Below are 24239 nucleotides of genomic sequence, written 5' to 3' on the forward strand. Positions count from 1 at the left end.
CTGCCGGAAGTCTCGTAGTTTGCCATGTTGTGCTTGACATTGACGCAAGTGTGCGAATAGTTAGCTAGCGACTCTTTCTCCGGCTGTGCTTGGCAATGAAAGACGGCGTTACTTAGTGTTTTCACACATTTCAGAGGTCCACCGTACGTCTGCTTGTTGTATCGAAGGCCATGTCTTTGACGTTTGCTTATATTGCAACCACAGAAGAGAAAGGAAAGCAGATAGCTGGTGTAATGGTAAAGTGAGGGGAACCAGTACACTGCCGAGGAAACACTGACATTAAACCAGGACTGACAAGTGAAATCACTTTTCTCAGAATTCGAGCGACCATAGCACTATGTTGTTGAATTGTTTAAAACAGTAGCATCTTCTCTGCATATCACAAACATTTTAGTGTTCAGTTTTTTCCCAAAAAGATGAGCATCAACATGGCAGAACTGATACAAAGAGCCTTTCGCTGTCCTGTCACTGGCCGCTATTAAAGGATCGACCAACACAAGCCAATTCAGCTTTAAAAAGTGTCTTCATGTATTAGATATACAGCTTTGTGCCATGTGTTAAGACTGTACTGTTAGTTTATTCGTACATAATGGCTACATTTTGTATGCATGCAGAATCCTCATTATTTTACATCTGCCTGTTTTGCACCAGCTCTTAGACAGCGACATTTCTTTACTTTTGTAATTTCCTGGTCATCATCTCTGCCCTTAAATGATGTACGGATCTGCCTCCTTTGATTGCTGCTGTGAAACTGTTTACCAAGTGAGAGCTTTTTACAATAAGGCTTCTTGAGTGACTCACACTCCATGCGTTGGCTACTATGCCTCGAGCATCCATAGCTGGTGGAGTGTCAGTGAATGTTTGTACTCTGTGCACAGTGCTCGTACTATACAGGTGCACAGAACAAGCATGCAAATGGAAAGCACATGAGATAGTTTCACTAATCCTCTCGCTCTGTCTTTCATGCTGTCATCCATCTTCCTGCCTCTCATCTTTTGTCACACTTACAGAGACTGCTGCCTCCCTTATGTCTTTGTGGGCAACTGTGCAATGCACGTATGTGCTTTCATGTTTGTACAAGTTGAGTGTGGATAATGGTTACAGTGTGTGTTTTGTATATTTGGTGATGATTAATCACAGTGGTTATCTTGTGGGTTTGACATTAGCATCATGGCTGTCTATCCACAGTGAAGGTTCTAAATGAAGTGTTTGAGTTATTGTCAATACGCCTGTAATCTGTGATTATTCATTTAGAAAACTCTTGATAATGGATGAGATGGTCCATTGTGCAGACCCATTTCAAGTGTGTGAACGTATGAGCAAGAGTGCTGTGTAGTAAAATGGGCCCTTGGTTGGTTGGCTGCTGTAGGGTTAATTGCTTTGGTATATCTTTAGTAAACATGTTTGTAGCTGTTAATATGAACACCAGTGAGTCTACTACACTTGTGAGAATAGTGAAGTAAAAATGAACTAAGCCTCTTGTAGCCACCTAAAAATGCAGATCACCATCTCATTTCAAGTAAACTAAGAGTGCGAGTGAGATCTAAGTCTAAACATTGAAATGAATCACAGAAAACAGCACTCCAAGGAAAAATGACATCAGAGAGACAGCATTTATTCTAAAGAAGAAAGCATAGCATAACAAAACACGAAAAAAAAAAGGACCTTAAATTGTATGAACACAAGAGAGGGTACATTACACTGTAGCACGCATACATTTGCGTCATGTTCGGATAAAGTAACAGACTGGGATCAGGTTTGTTTTGATTTGCATGATGACATGCCACCAAAAAGATCCAGTAAAGAAGCTACACGTGATGCCATGTGGCATTTTTATTTTTAATATAAAAACAAGCCGTAGTCCTCTTGCATTGAGATGAATCCAATGTAAGAAAATGTAACCAAAGAACTGTTTTATTTATTTTTTTCTCACCTTCTGACTGACTGATTTGTGTCTCTTTGCAGTACAGCGCAGTGGACTCCAATCCCCTTTCTGTCTACGTCATGCACCCTTTCTGGAACTTCGTGGTGAAGGTGAGAAAGACCTGTTGAGCTCTGGATGTGTGTGTTTGTGTGTGTGGGAATACATCATTAATGAGGATTCCAACCACCTGCTGTGATACCGTAAAGCTAGGTTTATGCTTGTTGTAGTGAAGCCGGCGCGAGAGGCGTGCCAGAAAAGGACATCATCGCGGCTTGAGCATCACGCGTGCATTTCTGAATTGTTGTAACTATGTGCTCGTTTCAGACACGACTGTCACAAATAGTTCACTGATAAAAGCATTATTAACGTGTCTGAGGAGTTTACAAAGATGGCCAATTCGTTTTAGATGCTTTAGAAACAGGAAGTCTTAAAGATCTAATTTAAGTATATATTTTGCCAAATCAAATAGTTTGTTTTTGTTTCATCTGATACGTGACTTATTTCTTTACAGACAATAAAGTAGTCCATGGATATGAGATATGAGTTAACGGTTAAATTCAATCCCTCTTCAGCATTGTGGAGGTCGGTTAATGCCTTTTGCTGGTAACAAACGTTTTCGGCTTCCTTCTTCACGATCCATTTTTTTTATGCCCTCTGGTATTTTGGATAATACTGCAACAAACGGTGTATTGAGCATTAACGCCTTTGTGTGTGTGCTTACATGCGAGTATAAAGGAAGCTTAACAAGACGAGCTTCATCCACCACCTTCTTTTTCTGTGTAACAACACATCAGTCTCTGATTGGAATGTTTTTTTCTAGTCTCTGGAGACACTCTTCTTTTGAATGTAGTTGTGTATCTGATAAAATACTGAAACACTGAAACACTTATTTGCTTATCTATATCAAGACTTTCTTTTTTCTTTTTAATCTCTACCTGAATGCAACCTCATATTGGTATTACAAAATTCCCATCCCTGTCCTAAAATAATTTGTTACATTACAGTCATTTAGCAGACGCTTTTATCCAAAGCGACTTACAGTAAGTGTATTCAACATAGGTATTCAAGAGAACTACTAGTCACCAGAAGTCACAAGTGCATCTCCTTGTTTACACAAGCATCTAAGAGCATAAAGCAGAGCAAAAGTACAGTGCAGAAACAAACTAATACGAATACAATAAGTGCAACAAACTAATACATAGTTATGTAACTGTCAATAAAACTCAATTCAATTAAGTTGTATTTGTATAGCCCAATACCAATAATTACAAATTTGCCTTGGACCCTCACATCAGAACAGGAAAAACTCCCCCCAAAATAACTTTGAACAGGGGAAAAAAGGAAGAGACCTTAGGGAAAGAAAGCACAAAGACTCCGGTGAAGAAGCAAAGTTAGTAATGCACATTAATGGGACATGAATGCATGATGAAGAGGAGAGAGAGAGGAGCTCAATTTATCCTAGGTAGTCCCCCAGCAGTCTAGGCCTATAGCAGCATATCTAGGGCGGGTCCATGGCAAACCTGAGCCGGCCCAAACGATGAACCTGAGCCGGCCCAAACGATGAACCTGAGCCGGCCCAAACTATGAACCTGAGCCGGCCCTAACTATGAACCTGAGCCGGCCCTAACTATGAACCTGAGCCGGCCCTAACTATGAACCTGAGCCGGCTCTAACCATAAGCGTTATCATAAAGTAAAGCCTTAAGCCTACTCTTAAATGTGGCGAGTTCTTCTGCCCCCCGGACTGAAACAGGAAGCTGGTTCCACAGAAGAGGAGCTTGGTAACTGAAGGCTCTGGCTCCCATCCTACTTTTTAAGACTGTAGGAACCACGAGTAACCCTGAATTTAGGGAGCACAGCTCTCTAGTAGGATCATATGTTACTATTAGCTCTTTAAGATATGATGATGCCTGACCAATTAGGGCTTTGTAGGCGAGAAGGATTTTAAAATATTTTCTGGATTTTACAGGGAGCCAGTGCAGAGAAGCTAATACAGGAGTAAAGACTGATAATATTGCCTAAAGGAAGCATATAGAAGGTGAATAGAATTGGTCCAAGCACAGAACCTTGTGGAACTCCATGACTAACTTGTACAAAATGAGATCGATCTGATAAATAAGACTCAAACCAGCTTAGTGCGGTTCTTTTCCTTTACCAATATAATGTTCTAGTCTCTGTAACAGGATGTAATGGTCTATGGTTTTGAATGCAGCACTAAGGTCTAACAAGACCAGAACAGAGACAAGTCCTTTGTCTGATGCAATTAGAAGGCCATTGGTTATTTTACCAGAGCTGTCTCTGTGCTATGATGCTTTCTAAATCCTGACTGAAAATCCTCAAATAAACTATTGTTACGCAGAAAGTCACACAACTGATTCACTGCTTTCTCAAGAATCTTAGAGCAGAAGGGAAGGTCAGACCTAAAGACCTCTGGATCAAGAGTGGGCTTCTTAACAAGGTTTAATTACAGATGTTTTAAAGGGCTGTGGTACATGTCTGTTAGTAAAGACAGGTTGATCATATCTAACTAAGCAGGCTAGTCAGGATGGGGTGTAAGAGACGGGTAGCGTTGAAGTCGATTGGGGAAGGTTGATGGGAGAAAGGCAGTGTGTGTATATATATTAAATTACTTTTTTTTTTTTTTTTTTTTACAGCTGTTTCAAAGTTTGAGGATAGATCAGTACCAGTTGAGGGCAGAAGGTGATTAATATTGTCTCATACAGTTAGAATGTTGTCATAAAAAAGTGTGACAACAATAATTACTGTCTGGATATTAGTGTCAGTATTCTGATTAGAAGTCTATTTATGAGCCAAGGGACTTGTTCATCAACTGTTACTCACTATGTTTTTGTCTCTGTCTACCTCTTTCCTAACAGTTCCTACCAACATGGTTGGCTCCAAACCTCATTACATTTACAGGCTTTATGTTCCTTGTGTTGAATTTCCTTATGTTGGCCTTCTACGACTCTGACTTCACTGCCTCTGGTAGGTCCTCAGTGATACTTTCTGTGTTTTGTCTAGTGCGCGATGAAGTGTGTATATATGTGTTTATGTGTGTGTGTGTGTGTATATATATATATATATATATACACAAACATATTTTGCTAGTTGAATTCACCCATCTGCCCAGAGGGTGGAGAAAAACTAAAGGCATGTATGTGGCCACTTTGTTTATTCAACACAAAGTCCATCACTTACTGATACACGAGTGATTGTGTGTAATCACTAACCTATTGCACTCGTACACACACACACACACTACTAACATGTACAACTAGATCTGTAGAACCTAGACAAAGACTGACGCACTACTCTGTAAAGATACTTTGCTCTATCATGTCTGCATTATATCTTTTTGCTCACATGACTCACACTCTGACCTGTCAAAATGTCCTCACAAGAATGTCAGTCCTTACAAGAACAGTTAGTCCAAGTTAAGCCCACATGTTGGTGCTTCACCTACACATCAGCAGTTATCATTCTATACAGTTGTCTGTGCGTCCCCTTCACTTTAGGGGTGACTATTCAATGATTTGATCTACAAGGAGCCTGATTCACAGTCGAATCGTGGCGGGGAAACAAAGGATCATAACAACATGGGTATTTCAAAATGTCTGCATTTATTAATCGGAGCACTTCCAAAAGATTGTAGCACTATCAGAGTACTAGATATATTTAGAATGTATGAATGATTCTCTAAAGTCAGCAGGGGGAGGCACGTAGAAACAGCTGGGAAATAGAATTTGGACCCAAAGTTTCATTTACAACCACATAGAGCAAGAAGGACTAGAAACCATGTTTCCTTCTATTGATGTCCCCGTCAGTGCTACGGACAGCGCTCCAGCTACACTCACTCACACACAACAAACAGTGCTGTCGATTATCTGACACAACAGCTAACCAATAGAGTAATGTATGTAAGCCAATCATTTGTTTTTAGTTGTTTATTTGTTTTTACAATGTTTCTATAGATGCCTAAGGCTTAAATAGAGGGGGATTGATGTGCAAGAAAAAAAAAAAAGACACAGTTTGATGTTCATCCGACTATGGGCAAGACTTGACCAATCAGATTGGACAATGTCAATTCTTAGTCGGGGACACCCCTACTTCCGTTTGAGATAAGATCAATTTTAACCAACCCCTGAAGAAATTTGAGCTAAGTGAGAAAAGTGAAAGTTTGTCTTTCTTAGATAGACATAGATATATCTATACCTATCTCAGTGTCTGTGTATGTGTGGTGTGCTGCATATTTAAAGTGTTTGTGTCCCAGCTGCAGGACATGAACACGTGCCTAGTTGGGTCTGGGTTGCTGCAGGGATCTTCAACTTCTTGGCCTATACGCTCGGTGAGTCCTAACCCCTGCAGCCCTTGTGTGTTGTTCTTCTGACTTTTGAGAGGCGCAGAGGCAAATTCTTCCTCATGGAGAATATTCTGTACAGTGACTCTGGAAAAGCTCTGGAGGTTTGGACATATTTCATTCTGTTTCTGTCATATTTCATTAGATAAACAAGGTACCGTGTGTTGAAATGTGACTAATGAGGAATCTCCAATATTGGGCCCTGCTTCAGAAAGTGGGTTTAGGGGAAACTCTTGAGTGGAGCCTAAAGGATCATTGTCAACACTCACCAGGCTGTTTGGCTGCTAAAGAAATACAGATTCATGCTTCTGTCAAATTCCTTCTGTGTTTTTGTTTGTATGGAACCATGTACTCTGTGAACCACACTAAAGTGAGTCAAAATCATTATGTGAACCATAAATATAATACAACTATCTATGTGGCATCTGTTCTGAGGGTATGTTTGCAGATCACTTCCATGTGTGGATGAAATGAGCGTAGTTCAGTTGCTGTGAAGTGAGTTCACACTTAGTGGAAAACTTCGTACAGTTCAGTGAGTGTGGGCAGCAGCTTAGGCTGTATGTTTATGTGTTCCTTTATCAATGTTCACGTGTCCTGTACTAATGATCCATGTCTTATTTTTATGTGTAGATGGTGTTGACGGTAAACAGGCACGTCGCACCAACTCCTCCACCCCACTAGGGGAGCTGTTTGACCACGGCCTGGACAGTTGGGCCTGCATCTTCTTCGTGGCCACCGTCTACTCCATATTTGGGCGTGGGGAAAGTGGCGTGGGTGTGGCCACACTGTATTACATCCTGTGGGTGGTGCTGTTCTCATTCATTCTGTCTCACTGGGAGAAATATAACACTGGCATCTTGTTTCTGCCATGGGGATACGACATCAGCCAAGTGGTAAGGACACACAAACACCGGTCCCCACCATGACATACCAGCCTTCTGATGACCTGACATCTTATGTGTCCTCTCCTTCCAGACAATTTCCCTTGTTTACTTGGTCACTGCTGTGGTCGGCGTGGAAACATGGTACCAGCCAATCCTGTGGAGCCTTCTCTATAGAGACCTGTTCACCTTTATGATCATCGGTGAGCTGTGATTGGTCACTCTGAGTACATTCATTCACTACCTCACCTGAGCTGTGCACCTATAATAATGAATATCTTTTGGTTGCCAGCCTGTTCCTTTACTGTGACCGTACCCATGAGCCTCTACAATGTCCTGAAGTAAGTCAACATTTCATTAGTGTTTCATTATATTGGAGCGTTATGAGTTCACACAGCGCTCTGAACTCCTCCCCCTCTGTGGTTCTGCAGAGGTCACCGCAGTAACACTCTGAAGCACAGCAGCCTGTACGAAGCCTTCCTGCCCTTCCTTTCTCCCGTCCTCCTCTTCGTCTTGTCCACCATTTGGGTGGTGTTCTCTCCATCCAACATCCTCGAGCTGCAGCCCAGGATCTTCTACCTCATGGTGGGGACAGCCTTTGCTAATGTTACGGTGAGTCTCTGCTGATCTCTGACACCCATCATTACTCTTATTGTTGTGCTTTCAACAACCACGCAATGCATGTCTTTATTCATGTGTGAATGTATTCATCTTGCAGTGTAAGCTGATTGTGTGTCAGATGAGTAACACACGTTGCCAGGCGCTCAGCTGGCTGTTGCTGCCCATGACTCCAGTGGTGGTGTTGGCGGTAACCGGGGCGGTCGCCAACGAGACCTTACTGCTCTATCTGTGGACAGCCGCTGTCATACTAGCACACATCCACTTTGGCGTTTCAGTGGTAAGAGCATACACATACAGCACCTCTGTTGAAATACAAAAATAATGTCTGTCCAGTAAATATGAAGCTACAGATAGCAGCCGGTTAGCTGAGCAGCGCAGTATCAAACATGTTATGGCTGAAATGTAATAGTGTCAATGTGGCATTTTACCGAGGGTTATGTGCCGGACTGTTTCTTTCCTCTAAGTTGGGGGTTGGCAATATCACGTGACTCTTCACGTACACTGGGCATGCGGGTGGGTGTCGGTGTAAACAGGAAGTAGATTGGTTGCTTAGTTTAAAAAATACGACGGAGTAATAAAGAAGTCTTTAATAATGAACGGTCGTGTTTGATACTTAAGATCTTCTCTAAAATCTTCCTCTATGAACTCAAACAGACACATTTAGTGGAAAGTTTTAGAAGTTTTATTTTTCAGACTTGGTTACAGCGCTGCAGGTCTTGTACTATCTCTCTGTCTCACATCAAATTCACTTTAAAATCAACACTTACACTTAAAGGTTTACTAGATGATGGTCCATAAATGTGGTCAACACACGTCTCTCACTCGTTTCCTCCGTTTCGTTATTGTCTGTGCTCACTCGTAGCTCTGCTGGTGGCTGAAGTCTCTGTCCTACTGGAGAGCAATTCATGTTTTGTTCCTTTACATTTTATCTGCGGACTTCACAATAGTTGTGCAGAACAAAATAAGCATTATTAAGGACAGGAAAGTCCTCCGTTTTGTGTCCATCGTCCTCCACAAAGCCGCTAACCGTGACTTCAGACGTCTGCTCCGTAGGTCTGATAACGCCGCTGATCACGCTGCTCACTAATCGCTCCAATAACAGCTGGTTCCTCCGTAATAATGCAGACTTTAACTGAACAACAGCTGGTAGTAAAGACAACAAGGTCAGCAACACCTGTAATCAGTTGTCCATGTTGAATTAACCTGGTAGTCGATCGGTAATCAATGTTGTTGTTTGTGAATTTCCGGTTAAGGGTCACGTGATAGGGGTGTGACGAATCAGGGAAGGACACGTCGTGACTGCTAAGAACCAATCAAGTAGTGAACACATGATCGTTTCCAAATGTATGTGTTTACGCCGTCCACACGAAGAGGCAACCCCGGAGTTTTCAAACTTATCCGTCCTCAGGAGCGTTTTCAAACTCCTCCGTTTCCGGTGCTCTGAAACTCCGGCGTAGTGTGGACGCTCAGTGTAAACGTAGCAGAACATGTGTAGTGTGGACATGCTCTCAGGCTTTGACAAAAATAACATGGAAATAAATAACGGTTACTTTTATTTTATTTTTTGCACAGTGGACAATCTTTCAAAGGGAACAGCTCTTATCTTGAAGTTTGAGGTGATACTGTCACTGAAAATAACGATAAAATGTCAAGAGTTGTCTTTATTCTTGTTCTATAATTTCATCTGGGAGAGACTTCAGACTTGACTTGGTGGTCAAAGATCTCTGTGACCTCACAGCACAGGTTTTTGGCCATAATGCATTTAGGTCATACATTAATATGCTAATTATGATTGCTAATTATTGTCAAATTATGAATGATGACATTTTGACAAGTTTAAACTACAACATGACTGCTTGGTGGAGCTTTTCTACAGTGAGGCGCTCATTCTAGGTTTACCTTGTGTCAAAGCCAGCTAGCCCTTTACCCAGTGGTGGGCCGTCAGGGCCTGCAAGGCCTCTGCTGGCCTAGACAGAATCATAAAGTTATAGCTATTTTATATTTTTTCTTAAATACACTACATGTATTATAATTTATAAAAAATATTTTCCCCATTATCTTATTTTCTCATTGCACAGCTACTGTCTTCCTCAGTTGCTCTGCTTCCAGTGCAGCTTGTTTTAAGTAGAGCTTTTATCCAATCAGATTTCACCTCTGTGTCTCTAGGTAAGAAGAGAGGCCCGAGGCCTGCAGACTCACAAGTGAATCCATGTGCAGTTTAAGTGAATGGGGACGATATTGTTGATTGTCATAGTCTTCAACCAATCAGATCTTTAGTTTGACATGTTGGGCTTATTCTTTGAAGTGCCAGAGCCTGCTAGCTGGCTTACAAGTATGTCAGCATTACTGCAGCTCAGTGTCCAGGTGCAGCTCTGCAGTGAGGTGCAGCGTGTGCTGTGATTGGTCAGTGGGCGAGCACGTAACTATTGTGAAACGAAACTTAACCTGGCAAAATTTAGTCAGAGTAGTAAGAGTTCAAATTGAAAGATATGGAAGAAATTACATTTTTTTGCATTTTGCTTGGTATAGATTATTATTATTTTTACCTAGCTTTGTTTTTTTAACACTCAATGGCTGACTCAGCCAGGAAAAGGATTTGTATGAACGGTGTTCCTGGCTGACAGCGTTGCACATTTTATGGCTGGGAATGTGGTTCATTTTAACTGAGCATCTTGGTGTTTGGAGCTATGCTATGCTAACCGGAGGACGCCATAGCACAGCAGGACACTACAGTGCTTTTGAAAACCTTTGGAGACTTGAGTGGATCTAGAGATCAACGAACACGTTCGCAGGGAAACGGCGCTCCGGTGTTCGCGGGCCGGTGCCAGAACAGTGCCACCTAACGAACACCGGCCGGCGTTCGAGTGTTCGTTCGGTGCGCGGTCGGCGAACGTCCGTTAATGACGAAGCATCCCGTCATCGCGGGGTTATTTCGGACATTTGATTCTCTGTTTGAATCAGTAGGGAACAACTTACTGCTGTTGTTTCCCCGCTAAGCTAGTTTAGCTTAGCCTCCCTGAACAGATGCGGGGCCTCAGCTGTTTTTTGTTATTGTTCCGGGTTCAAAAGGTCACACATCCCGTTGTCTGTTACGTGAGCGCAGTCCACCGAAAACATTATATTTCCCACAATTTAAGCTTCTACATTTTCCAACTGCACTAGTATTATTCAAACGTATTGTTCGGTTCGTAAGCCTCGTACCAAATGGTTTAATATGAATATGTGTATTATTACACCAATAGAAACAAATAACTGTAGCGCAGTAGGACAGCACAGAAGGCCCAGGTATAAAATGCACGGCCCGCCGCTGCCTTTACCCATTTCCTATTTTTGTGCTAAGCTAACTGGCTGCTGGCTGTAGCCTTCTAGTAATGGAGAAATATGCTAGTGGTATCAGTCTTCACAGCTTACTCTCTAACATCTAACTACCAGAAAGTGAAAACCAGAAATACAGTATTATAAGTTAAAACCTGACAAGATACAAACGGCATGTGGCTTAAAGCTAGAGTTGCTGATTTTCCTGTTGAAATTTTTGTTCTGTACTAAAAGCAATTAATAAATCCAATGCTCTGACAAAAATAGAAACAATTGTGTATCTCTGTCTGTCACAGGACTATGATGATGATGAGTTAATGGCCTGCTGGCCCAGATAAAAACGACTCAATGTTGAAATCTATGAAAGTTGTTTTTATTGAATGCACACATGAAAGCGGTACAAAATTATGTTATTTTCCATTGATAGGTACAACAGCTCAGCAACCACTTCAGCATCCTGGCCTTCTCCCTGAAGAAGCCCAGCAGTGACTGACAGGAGGAGCACGTCGGCTTGAAAGCAGCTGAGGTTTAGGCGCCTCCTCTCCTCGGCTTATCGACACTTCACTCTCTTCACCACGGAAACCACATCCCCTCCATCCATGAGGACACTGCAAGTGGAATGGACTGTCTTTCCACTGTCCCCAAACACACACACACACACACAGACACAGACACACACACACACACACAGACACACACACTCAATCACACATTACCAACCAAACTCTGGTGTCTGCGATGGGGTGGGCCCAGGGGCTCTGGCTTCCGTCATTGGTGATTGGCTAACTTGGTTGAACCAATGAGGTGCAATTGTTTCCTACGGAAATGTGCTTCAGTCATGAGGACAGGAGCCACGCAAACACACATGCACACACATTATTCTGCTTTAGTGCAGATCATTTATATCTCCAATACGAACACAAACACACGCAAACAGTTGCACTCACATAGTATTATGAATGTATAATATGCCTTGGGGAAACATTTCAGTTTTATTATATTAAAAAGAATGCCTCAAATAGTGTTGTTTTAAACCCAACCGAGCCTCTAAACTGTGTCCATCCACAGCTATGTCCACAGTTTAAAGGTTCACTCACCTTTTTATCATTACATGGGATGAATCCCAGTGATTATGTTTATATATATATATATATATATATATATATATATATATATATATATATATATATATATATATATATATATATATATATATATATATATATATATATATATATATATATAAATATTAATATATATATGTAAATATTAATATATATATATATGTAAATATTAATATATATATGTAAATATTAATATATATATGTAAATATTAATATATATATATATGTAAATATTAATATATATATATATGTAAATATTAATATATATATATATGTAAATATTAATATATATATATATGTAAATATTAATATATATATATATGTAAATATTAATATATATATATATGTAAATATTAATATATATATATGTAAATATTAATATATATATATGTAAATATTAATATATATATATATGTAAATATTAATATATATATATATGTAAATATTAATATATATATATGTAAATATTAATATATATATATGTAAATATTAATATATATATACACACACACACAAAAAAAATGTGTTGTTAAGAGGGTTGGGGCATTTTATTTCCAAACTGAAAAATATGATTAATCCTGTAAAACATTGTATAAATTTCTCTCTAATTAAGTCCACATTCTGCTCTGTGATGACTGTTGTTGAGGGTAAACACAGTTGGATTATGACTGAACAAGGTGACCTCTGACCTTTTGAATTCTACTAACCCTCAACTTTGACCTCTGAGAGCCCGGCTCTCCTTCCTTCTGAGGTGTCGTGTCTTCATGCTGATGCGTTGTTATTTTCTTCTTTTTTTTAAACTTTTCTTATATACATATATAGTTGGTAGTATTTTGTTAATCTGTTGCCATGGCAATGTTTTGTGGTTTAGTTGCGCAGCGCTTGAATGAAGAGTGCGTTCAAAAGCCGGTAACGGAGCGGACTCACTCTGAGGGAACGAGCCGTCGCACAGGACACAAACGCCTCAACACCGCTCACACACACCATCACACCTTTTATACTGTTGGGCCCATCACTTGTGGATTGTTGCAGTTTTTCTTTCCGGTCTGTGAAGCACTATTTATCTATGTGATTCAAATGATGGTCCCATGGTGAAATTGCATATTGAGTAGCGGTTGCAGACTGGACTCGGCTTACCGATCATCAGTGTCACCTGTCATTTTCCTCTTTGTCTGTAGGTCAGAGGAAATCCATTCTTTTGTGTGTAACCTGACCCTTTGGATGAAACGTGACTTTCCCAGATCTCCAGTATCTGTTGACAGGAGATTAATGCCCCAGAGACACTCACGTTGTCCACGAGGTTGTCTTCGTCACCATTATTTCTAAACAGTGGTTTTCAACCAAACTGGACAATTCTAGCCCACAAAGTCTGTTTGTGTTCTGGTTTCCATGTCACGGCTCACTTGCCCCTGTCAAAGAGGTTCGTCAGCTACACCATCAGCCCAGAGTCTGCGTCTCAGACTGCTGCTGGGGAGCTGTTGTACTTGCCTTGTGAACGGTTATGTAAGTCTGAATGTGAAGTCCCAATAATAGTCATCTCGTATACAGTAAGTGTGACAATGCTCTTTGATTAAGAGGTACAAGCAAAGCTAAGATACACTGGAAATGAAAACTATAAAAATGCACTTGGAGCTTCATTTTACTTCTACATTTTACCACTTCCAGAAGTTTTGTACTTTGTTTTAGAAGTGTTGAGGTAACACTGATTTAGATGGTCACCACGTCGTTGTAGTGTCCCTATAGTGCTATCATGATGGGGAGATCACACTCTACTGCCATAATACCCATAAAGTAGCCCATGTTGGTTTGCAGCACCTCTGCACTGCAACTGGGGACTTGCAACTTGCAGATCATATTAGTTGAAATTTGATTTCCCCCACGACTGACTTTGGACACTATATTTTAGTGGCATTAGAACAACTGACTGAGATATTTCTGGTGGACATGAACTGTCTGAGTATGTGCACATCCACGTGTACACGTCTGTTAATGTTTGGGAGTGTTCTATGTATGTGAGGATGTCTGTGCAAATACATTGATTGTTTCTTCATTTTTATTTAATCTTTAAACTACTATTGTTATCCGGTAGACCAATTTCTACAAACATGGGGCAGCAGGTGCTCCTAACCCTGCAAAGCTCAAAGAAAAGAAACCGTCTCAGTGGCAGTTCCTAGCTCTAACAGTTCTCTCTGCTGCTCCACTGGCTGATCTGGATCTGGTCTTGTCTCTGGGATAGCTCTGGGTGTGAGGACCTTCATCCCAGGCTGCCAACACTACAAACAACGCTGTGTTAATAGAAACATGTTAGCTGGCTGAGGAACTGTGTGCCATTGAACAAAACAAACTCAAATGAGGCAGCAGAGAAAGAAGATCGAACCCAATAAACCAACTGTCATCCAGCTGACAGGTGAATTATATTGGATGAAATGAAACAGACTGGTCATGTTGGTGGTGTGCTCCCCCAGGATCAATGAACCCAGCTGTTCAAATAGTTGTTGGCTTTGGTGTGGCTCCGTGTGATGTTGTATTTAACATGTGAAAGAGGACGGTGCAGAAACAAATAAAAGTGAATTTCCTTTAACCACTTTATGGTGTCGTAGCCAGAAGCTTCAACTTTCATGAGTTTTTAGAAGGTTGAGTAAATCTCCAGTTCCTTGTATATCCACGCGGGACCAGCAGAGGGCAGCTTTGGGCCGTCTGTGCTTTGACAGGTAAAGCGTTTACATCTCAAGTCATTCTATTCGCTCACTGTAAACATCTCGCCATGGACTGTTCCCCAATTAGTTTGTTGGCGTCAATGACGTTTCAAGTGTCTCCATTGCTTCCACACATTTATTACAAAAAGTTTGCAAAGGCATTATCATGCTTCGCCAAACTACACATGTTTCAGTAAACCTAAAGCACTAACCCAATCAAAACACTTCTCAAAATCAAAAGCAGCTAACTTATTCACACACACACACACACACAAGCTTACACACTTTGACCTCCCATGTGAAGCACATGTAGCAAGCTCTAAGCGTAGCACTCTAACCTTCATAGCAGAAGAAGCTGTGCTACACAGAGCCTCCAGCAGGTGGAGCTGCAGAACCACACATCTATAGCCGACATGACTTTCTGCTGATGGTTGCAGCAGTTGAGGACAAATAATGGAGAATGATGATGGTATTGTTTCTGCACACATTTCCCTCTAAAATGAGTTTCAGTCATTTGAACAGTCTTCTAGTGTGACCGTGTGCTGACTTGACACCTTTGAGTCAGGTAGCTCTTCACTCACAGCTTTGTCTGGCAGTAAAAGCTTGTGCGTGTCTTGTTTTTATCATCTTTGCTGACAGCAGCTCTTAAGACCCACAGGGATCATGTGCAAGACGTTTGTGACGTTTGACTCGGAGGGAATGACACATTTCAAACAGAGATCATAAATCCTCCCGTAATCTTTAAGAGAATGTGCCAGAGAGCTTTAAGACAAAGTTCAGTTTGAAGGTGGAGGCCCAGAAGGTCCGTCTAGTGTTTATGTGTAGTTGCTGTGTGGACTCTCGTGTGTGTATATTAAGATTTCCCTGTCGGATAAATCTTTTCTCACAAACGCCACATCCGAACGGCTTACAATCACTGTCACTGTCTTCATAAGTCTGAAGTCTGAATAAGTCTGAAGCCGTTCCATCAGTTTTTGGTTGAATATCCTGATCCAGACTCCTGGCTGGTTCCGATCCTCCATGGTCCTCTCCATCCTGGTGCAGGCTGGGGCTCCACTCAGGGGGGGCATCGTCTTTAACCGCCATCAGCTGCTGCTGGACAACTGCAAGGAGCACATTATGGACAACTGTGACTTCACACTGGTCAATACTAATTAGTGAGATCAGTGATGATCTTCAGCGGTGTTCATTTCATCTATATTACTACAAAAACATTAGTGGCAGCCATTTTCTAGGTGTTGTGAAGTGGAGCTTCTAAAGACGACCAACACACGTCTGATTTTGTACGGAACACTTTTACTGTCTGAAACTGCAGTATAACAACTGTTACAGTAAACAGAGCGCACTCTTGCACCCGACATCTAGGTTTTTCTTTATCATCATCATCGTTAGCATCAATAATACACGTACCATGCTACTTCTCGCTTCTCAAAGTAAAAGCACTTCCTGTTTCATGCTCTTCACAATAAAAGTACACATGCAATCAAACAATTTACAACACTAGGAAAATAGTAGAAACGTATTTGTGTTAGTCTTAATAAATAACTATTCCTGAACTTTAGTTTATTGTAGCTCACTTAGTCACACATATTTTATTTTTTAAGTTAACCTCTTATCACTCCTGTAAAATTTGCCTAAAACGCCTATCCAAGGCAGAAGGTTTATATTACATTACAAACTCTTATATTATAGTACATGACACAAATGTACACTGACGGGAGAGATTTGAATGAGGATTTCAAGTAAAAAAGTCTAAAACAGTTTGGCCTCTATGACACAGCCACTAACTGCTGCTGTTGCTAGGTTACTACTCTCCCATTCTCTCACCAGCTAACAAGCTAACATTAGCCACATGCTAACTGACACAATTCACCAAAGAGTGACACCAACATTTCACTGAAAGAAAATGGAGAATACAAAAAACCAGTGGTGGGCCGTCAGGGCCTGCAAGGCCTTCTCTGCTGGCCTAAACAGAATCACAAAGCTATATCTATTTTATAATTTAATAATTTTTCTTAAATACACTATGTATTATAATTTATAAAAATATTTTTCCCATTATCTTATTTTTTCATTGCACAGCTACTGTCGTCCTCAGTTGCTCTGCTTCCAGTGCAACTTGTTTTAAGTAGAGCTTTTATCCAATCAGATTTCACCTCTGTGTCTCTAGGTAAGAACAGAGGCCCGAGGCCTGCAGACTCACAAGTGAATCCCTTTGTCTTTAGCCCGAGCGAGCCCCATTTGGGGTTCGAGTACCGGTACCGAGGTTCCGAATGGACTTTTCATCAAATAATATGAAAAATGGTCCAGACATGTTAAATAACATAGAAAAGTCCCAACTTTTCTGCTAACTTCTGTGGAATTACTGGACATTCTAGTCAAAGGTGCGCTCGCCTTAGCCCATGCAGTGAGACGCCGTAGGAGAGGGAAACGGGCCGGCGTGCTCGTGGGTCTTCACACACGTGGATTCCGCACACCGCTGCTGGGCATATTTCTCTCAAACGTCCGCTCACTGTGCAACAAACTGGACGAACTTCAGCTACTGGTGGGGAAAGACAGAGACTTTTCTTCATCCTCCGTTTTGTGCTTCACTGAGACCTGGCTCTGTGGATCGATACCCGACTCTGCGCTCCAGCTGGCTGGCTTCCAGCTGTTCAGAGCGGATCGCGATACGGAGCTCTCCGGCAATTCCAAGGGTGGAGGAATCTGTTTCTACTCCAACAGTGGCTGGTGCAACGATGTGACAGTGATTCTCCAGCACTGTTCTCCTGATCTGGAATATTTTATCATTAACTGCAAACCCTTCTACTCCCCCCGTGAGTTCGCTTCATTTATACTGGTTGGTGTTTACATGCCGCCGCAGGGCAACGTGCAGGAGGCACAGCGCGCTCGCTGACCAGATACTGTGTGTGGAGCGGACCTACCCGGACTCTCTAGTTATTGTCCTTGGTGACTTTAACAAAGGAAACCTCAGCCATGAACTCCCCAAATACAGACAGTTTATTAAATGTCCGACCAGAGAGGAGAACATTCTGGGCCACTGTTACACCACAATCAGCAGGGCCTATCACGCCGTCCCTCGTGCTGCACTGGGTCTCTCTGACCACGTTATGGTCCATCTGATTCCTGCTTATAGGCAGAAACTCAAACTCTGTAAACCTGTGGTGAGGAAATTCAGGAAGTGGACCAGTGAAGCTATGGAGGACCTTCGGGCGTGCTTCGACTGCACAGACTGGGATGTATTCAGGACTGCTACCAACAGTCTGGATGAGTACACAGAGGCTGTGACTTCATATATCAGCTTCTGTGAGGACAGCTGTGTTCCATCAAGCACCAGGGTGAGTTACAACAACGACAAACCCTGGTTTACAGCAGAACTCAGACAGCTAAGACTGCAAAAGGATCAGGCTTTTAGGAGTGGGGACAAGGACTTGTACAAAGAGTCAAAGTACAGGTTTAGTAAGGCGGTGAGAGATGCTAAACGTCTGTACTCTGAGAAACTGCAACACCAGCTCTCAGCAAATGACTGCTTCTGTCTGGAGAGGCCTTAGACAGATCACCAATTACAAGCCTAAAACCCCCCACTCCATGAACGACCTCCGCCTGGCAGACGAGCTGAACGAGTTCTACTGTCGCTTTGATGGACAATGGGACAGCCCTGACTCCATCCCCCACAGCTCCATCAACCAGCCCCAGACCACCAGGTCCCCCTCCCCCATCCCAGCAGGGGCCCACGCCTCTGTATCACCCATCACAGTGTCCCCCCCCCCCCACCCCCCTCCCCAGTGACGACTCTCTCTATCCTGGAGAGTGACGTCAACAGGCTCTTTAAAAAACAAAACTCCCGCAAAGCAGCCGGCCCAGACTCTGTCTCCCCCTCCACCCTGAAGCATTGTGCCGATCAGCTGTCTCCGGTGTTTACAAACATCTTCAACACCTCCCTGGAGACATGCCATGTAACAGCCTGCTTCAAGGTCTCCACCATCATCCCCGTCCCCAAAAAAACAAGGATCACAGGACTTAATGACTACAGGCCCGTCGCCCTGACCTCTGTGGTCATGAAGTCTTTTGAGCGCCTTGTCCTGTCTCACCTTAAAACCCTCACTGACCCACTCCTGGACCCCCTGCAGTTCGCCTACAGAGCCAACAGGTCTGTAGACTACGCAGTTAACTTGGCCCTTCATTTCATCCTCCAGCATCTGGACTCCCCAGGAACCTACGCCAGGATCCTGTTTGTGGACTTCAGCTCTGCCTTTAACACCATCATCCCGTCTTTGCTGCAGGACAAGCTCTCCCAGCTGCACGTGCCCGAATCCACCTGCAAGTGGATCACAGACTTCCTGTCTGACAGGAAGCAGCACGTCAAGCTGGGAAAACACGTCTCAGCCTCCCGGACCATCAGCACCGGTTCCCCCCAAGGCTGCGTTCTTTCCCCTCTGCTCTTCTCCCTGTACACCAACAGCTGCACCTCCAGTCACCAGTCCGTCAAGCTCCTGAAGTTCGCGGATGACACCACCCTCATTGGACTCATCTCTGGTGGGGATGAGTCCGCCTACAGGTGGGAGACTGACCATTTGGTGACCTGGTGCGGTCTGAACAACTTGGAGCTCAACGCTCGAAAGACAGTGGAGATGGTTGTGGATTTCCGGAAGATTGCAGCCCCACATGTCCCTATCACTCTGTGTGACTCTCCCATCGACGCGGTGGAGTCCTTCCGCTTCCTGGGCTCCATCATATCCCAGGACCTCAAGTGGGAGCTGAACATCAGCTCCATCACTAAAAACCCTGAAGCGAGCAAGGAAGATTGTAGCCGACCCCTCTCACCCTGGACATAAACTGTTTGTGCCACTTCCATCTGGTAGGAGGCTGAGGTCCATCAGCACCAAGACCTCACGCCACACGAACAGCTTCTTCCCGTCCGCAGTCGGGCTCATTAACAGAGCCTGGGTCCCTCACTGACTCTGTCACCCCAGGACAAATTCCCACCGGTCACTCCCCTGCATCCCTTCTATTACACTCGACACTTTACACTACACTTACATCTCACTTGTTTATAGTCCTGTCGTCTGTTCGTTGTTTATAGTCCTGTTATCTGTTAGTTTCTGTTAGTTTGTGCACTTTATTTTAGATTTCACTTTATTTTATATTTCATCTTTATTTTATATTTCATTTATTTTATATCTTACTTCATTTCATATTTCATATCTCTTGTAAATTTGAATATGTTTCTACTTGCACTGATTGTTGTTGATTGTTAAATGTTTGCACCTCCCGTCACGCCAAATTCCTTGTGTGTTCAACATACATGGCAATAAACGGTTCTGATTCTGATTCTGATTCTGATATCGAAAAAAAAAAAAAGTCCGAGCAAAATCGTCATGCAAGCCATTTTACGCAATTATACACAGTTCTACACAAACTAATTCAATACACTAGAAGATTTATCACAATATCAGGATTTTTCTGCAAAAAATCCGCCAACTATGCAGCAGAAATTCATCTTTTATCACAAAGCCGGCAGCGAAAATGGCCGAAGGATACATGAATTCGCACGAGGGCTCGATACGGCGTCGACCCAGCGTGTCCAAATAGACCTCCGACAAAGCATTCAAAACTTACAGGACAAACCCCAAGAAATCGCACACTGCTCTCGAGAAATAAAATTGAAAATCGACATACCTTTTGGCGATTTTTGTCCGGAAAAAAACAGTTAATCCATTGAAAGTTGCTGCAGCGCTGTGCTCCGTTTCCTCGTCTCTCTGCCTGCATTGAAATGAACGTGCTGTGACCTGGCATGCGAAAATGGCCCGCATTCTTCGCCTGGACCAACCTATTTTTCGCATGGGGGTCGAGCCCACCTTATCAAGATTTTTACTGACTAATGTCCCTCAGCATTCCAAATAACACCCCTGACGGCTTTCAATGGACTATTCCGGACCTAACGACGTGTCATATAACGAAATCCCCAAATCACGGGCCTTACAAATCCCACATACACACTGAGTCAGAGCAGGTTTTTTTCATGAATGACACATATGACATCTGGAAATAACTGGACATGGCTGAAAATTATTGCAAACTGCTTTATTATGATGTATTGAACACTCTTAGTGATAAAGCAAGTGAATATATAGTTAATATGTAGTTATATAGTATATAAAATTGAAATAGAGCAGCGCAAAATCTGGTTCCAAAAATGAAAATTTGGCTTGAAATTCTGTACTCAGACCTCATTTATACTGGCCTGCTAAGTAAAATTAGCTTGGACAGACCAGATACCTGTTGTGCTATGACTGTGGAGTGATTTTAGGGTTCAATCAGCATTATTTAAAAAAAAAAGTTCAATAAAAGTGCTTTTTTTTCAGGCGAACCTGGAACTTTTCAATTTGAGCTGTGCCATATGTGTATATGTTATTAACCAGTAACATATACACAATATTTACACATATCAGCACATCTCACAAGTGTTACCTGTATTATACAATTTTAAATTATTAAAATAGACCTTGTAGTTGCAGAAATAGACTCTCTTTAGTATGGGTATGCAATTTTTGAGCAGAGGCCTACAAATAGGGCTAGGGCTATAGAGGTTAAGTGAATGGGGACGATATTGTTGATTGTCATAGTCTTCAACCTATCAGATCTTTAGTTTGACATGTTGGGCGTATTCTTTGACGTGCCAGAGCCTGCTAGCTGTCCTAGCCATACGTGATTGGTCAGTGGGCTAGCCTGACATGTTGGGCGGTGACAATCCCAAAATCTGCTGCCTCTGTGGAGTGGACATTTTCAGCCCTCAAACACATTAAAACATATTCAAGAAATACAACTGGGGAGGCTCCACTGTCTTCACTGGCGTCCATGAATCAAGAAGGACTTCTTACTGGAACTAAAACACACGGATGTACTGAACAACCGTGAGATTATAAACTCTTTGTTAACAAAGAAAGGAGGATGGACTTTGTCTTTAAATAGTGAACAGCAGCTCTGGTAAGTTAAATGCATTTGTTTTTACGTCTGCAGTAGCTTTAATATGCTTGTTTATATATTATTTGTACAACTTGTTTTTAATGAAGAAAAAAACTAAAACTGATTTAGTAATTATATCAAACTCAACATTTGAAGTGATATGTACCACATAGCACAACACGGCCCGTGTTAGGTTCAAGGAACCTCTAGACTGTGGGGAAACCGCATGTGATCCAGCCTCTTACACAAAGACAGCCGGTTTCAATTATAAACAAAGCATTTAATACTTCTGATGCTAAAACAATTGCATAGTGAAGTACATTATTTACAGTTACACAGAATATGACCTGCTCACCTCGAAAAACGTTACCACCCACACAGTGGAACAGGAGCAAGAGGCCGGAAGTTCTTTCTCTCCCGCCTTACATAGTTCAAAAAACATCCCATAATGTCCGTAGTTCCTATTGGCTAAATCCAGCTGGCTCCTCCTCCTCGCAGGACCCTCGCACGGGTATGACCTGTAATTGCCTGTCTAGAAATCTATCTGTCCCTTACTCCCAACATACTATTCTTTACAGTTTAAAACATTCAATGACTGTCTTTTATGGTTTAACACTTCTATGATAAACATTCTATATAAAAAGATAAGGATTTGCAACTTTTGGCAAAAACTTCACAAGTTTCACAAACATAGATATAAAGGTGCTACAAATTCTAAAACACTTCTAACTACGAATCACTTCTAACTACAAATTCTAAAACACTTCTACAATTATGAATCTTCTAATTATGTATTCCAAAACACTTCTATTATCATTTCTTAAAACACAGTTCTAAACCCAAATTTCCTACACCCGCCACTGCTGAATGTGAAACAATTAAAAACAAAAACATCTTTATGAATTATTCATTACGCATTTGACAGTGGTTTTGGTTTGATCAGATTTGATTGACAGTGGCCTGGTTGACAACAAACAAGCAAACAAACAAACTGTCATCAGATGGGATTCAGATGTTAGTAAAATCAAATGACATCTCCTTTTCCCAACTGAGTCTTTCCTACTTCAAACCACTGAGAAGAGCACAGACAAAACCTAATATAGAGAAAATCTCTTGTGGGAAATAAATAAAATCTGTTCTAACTTTGGCATAGAGCGTCTTTATGTGCAACACCAGAATGAGTGAAAACCATGTGCAGATATTTACAGGTATTGTTTTAAGTTTAAAACATCAACTACCATCCACAGCACTGACCAGTGGCTTTAGTAGTCGACTACCTGACCATTTGATAGATTAATGTTTGATTATTTAGTTTGTTTGTTTCCAATGTCAAGAATGAGATTTCTGCTAAAATGGTTTGTATGCTATATCCTATTATATTTGAATATTGACTTGTAGAGTTGTCCTCATGAAAATAACTCAAATAAACTGCAGATGAAGCCAAAAGGCTTTAATGTCTTACATGCTTTTTTGTCTGGATAGCTGCATAGAGCACAGCAGCACACCTCTCTAACCATTTCATCAAACCAGGGAATCTTCGCTCTCGTTGACAGGGAGTCCTTCACCTTGTTTTCACCTGGTCTTAAGAACCCGTAGGACATCGTTCAGCTCTCTCTCTCTCTCCTGCTGTGCTGTATCTTTGGCTGTCCTTGCCTGAATCAATGCAGCTCTTTGTTCAACTATTTATACAGCACATGTCTAGTCCTCCGACCACTCATAACACTGTTTCATCACTCAACCATTCACACACATTTATACACTGACGGCAAAGGCTGCCAGGCAAGGCTCCAGCTGACCATCAGGAACCCTATATGGAAAGCTAAATCATCGTTATCATCTTCGCGAGTACCCTTTTCAACCCCTCCTCCTCCTCTAGGAGTCATCAGGACAGCTCTAGCCAACATGGACCGCGAGGTGAAAGGGGAGTACCAGGTTCTTCTCCAGGCCAAGGACATGGGAGGTCAGCTGGGGGGGGCTGGCCTCCACCACCACCATCAGCATCACCCTCAGCGACGTCAACCCACCGCGTTTCGCTAAGAGTAAGAAAGTCCCAACAATGATATGTGATTGGTTGATTGCTTCTAACTGAAGAACCCAGCCCAGTGTTGCCAATTCTTTCCCAGCAGCGAGCAGCACTAGCTCTCAAATGTTGCTAAATCAAGCGAGAAAGGTGCCAAGTCGGCAAGACTGACAGCCCTTCAGGCCTCCTTCCTAAGCCAATCCCCCAAAATGATCATTATGAATGTGAACAACAAACATGGTTACTGATAGTATTCACGGCTGTCAAGCTAGCAGCTTGTGGAAGACTATGGATTAAATGTTTGGACGGTTTTATTACAGTCCTGCCACAAACAAA

The 24239-nt window shown here is 42.1% G+C and overlaps 1 protein-coding gene across 4 annotated transcripts in view; it reads left to right on the forward strand.

Moving 5' to 3' along the window:
• selenoi (selenoprotein I) overlaps positions 1-24239 on the forward strand; it is a 43039-nt gene that overhangs the window by 856 nt on the left and 17944 nt on the right. For 2 of the 4 annotated variants that reach the window (XR_012951483.1, XR_012951484.1), the window contains exons 2-11: positions 1966-2034; positions 4800-4908; positions 6194-6268; positions 6911-7173; positions 7256-7364; positions 7454-7502; positions 7593-7773; positions 7880-8059; positions 11525-11707; positions 23760-23922. Coding sequence is in view for 2 of the 4 variants with exons in the window: in XM_076083525.1 (XP_075939640.1) it covers positions 1966-2034; positions 4800-4908; positions 6194-6268; positions 6911-7173; positions 7256-7364; positions 7454-7502; positions 7593-7773; positions 7880-8059; positions 11525-11629 (1140 nt within the window). In the remaining 2 variants the exon portion in view is untranslated. Of the gene's footprint in view, positions 1-1965; positions 2035-4799; positions 4909-6193; positions 6269-6910; positions 7174-7255; positions 7365-7453; positions 7503-7592; positions 7774-7879; positions 8060-11524; positions 12221-23759; positions 23923-24239 lie in introns of those variants that run through there. The other 2 variants (XM_076083526.1, XM_076083525.1) reach the window with 2 other exon arrangements.

This window comes from Anarhichas minor, unplaced genomic scaffold (genome assembly GCF_050575085.1).
Source record: "Anarhichas minor isolate MPS153535 unplaced genomic scaffold, ASM5057508v1 ptg000136l, whole genome shotgun sequence".
NCBI classification, from domain to species: domain Eukaryota; kingdom Metazoa; phylum Chordata; class Actinopteri; order Perciformes; family Anarhichadidae; genus Anarhichas; species Anarhichas minor.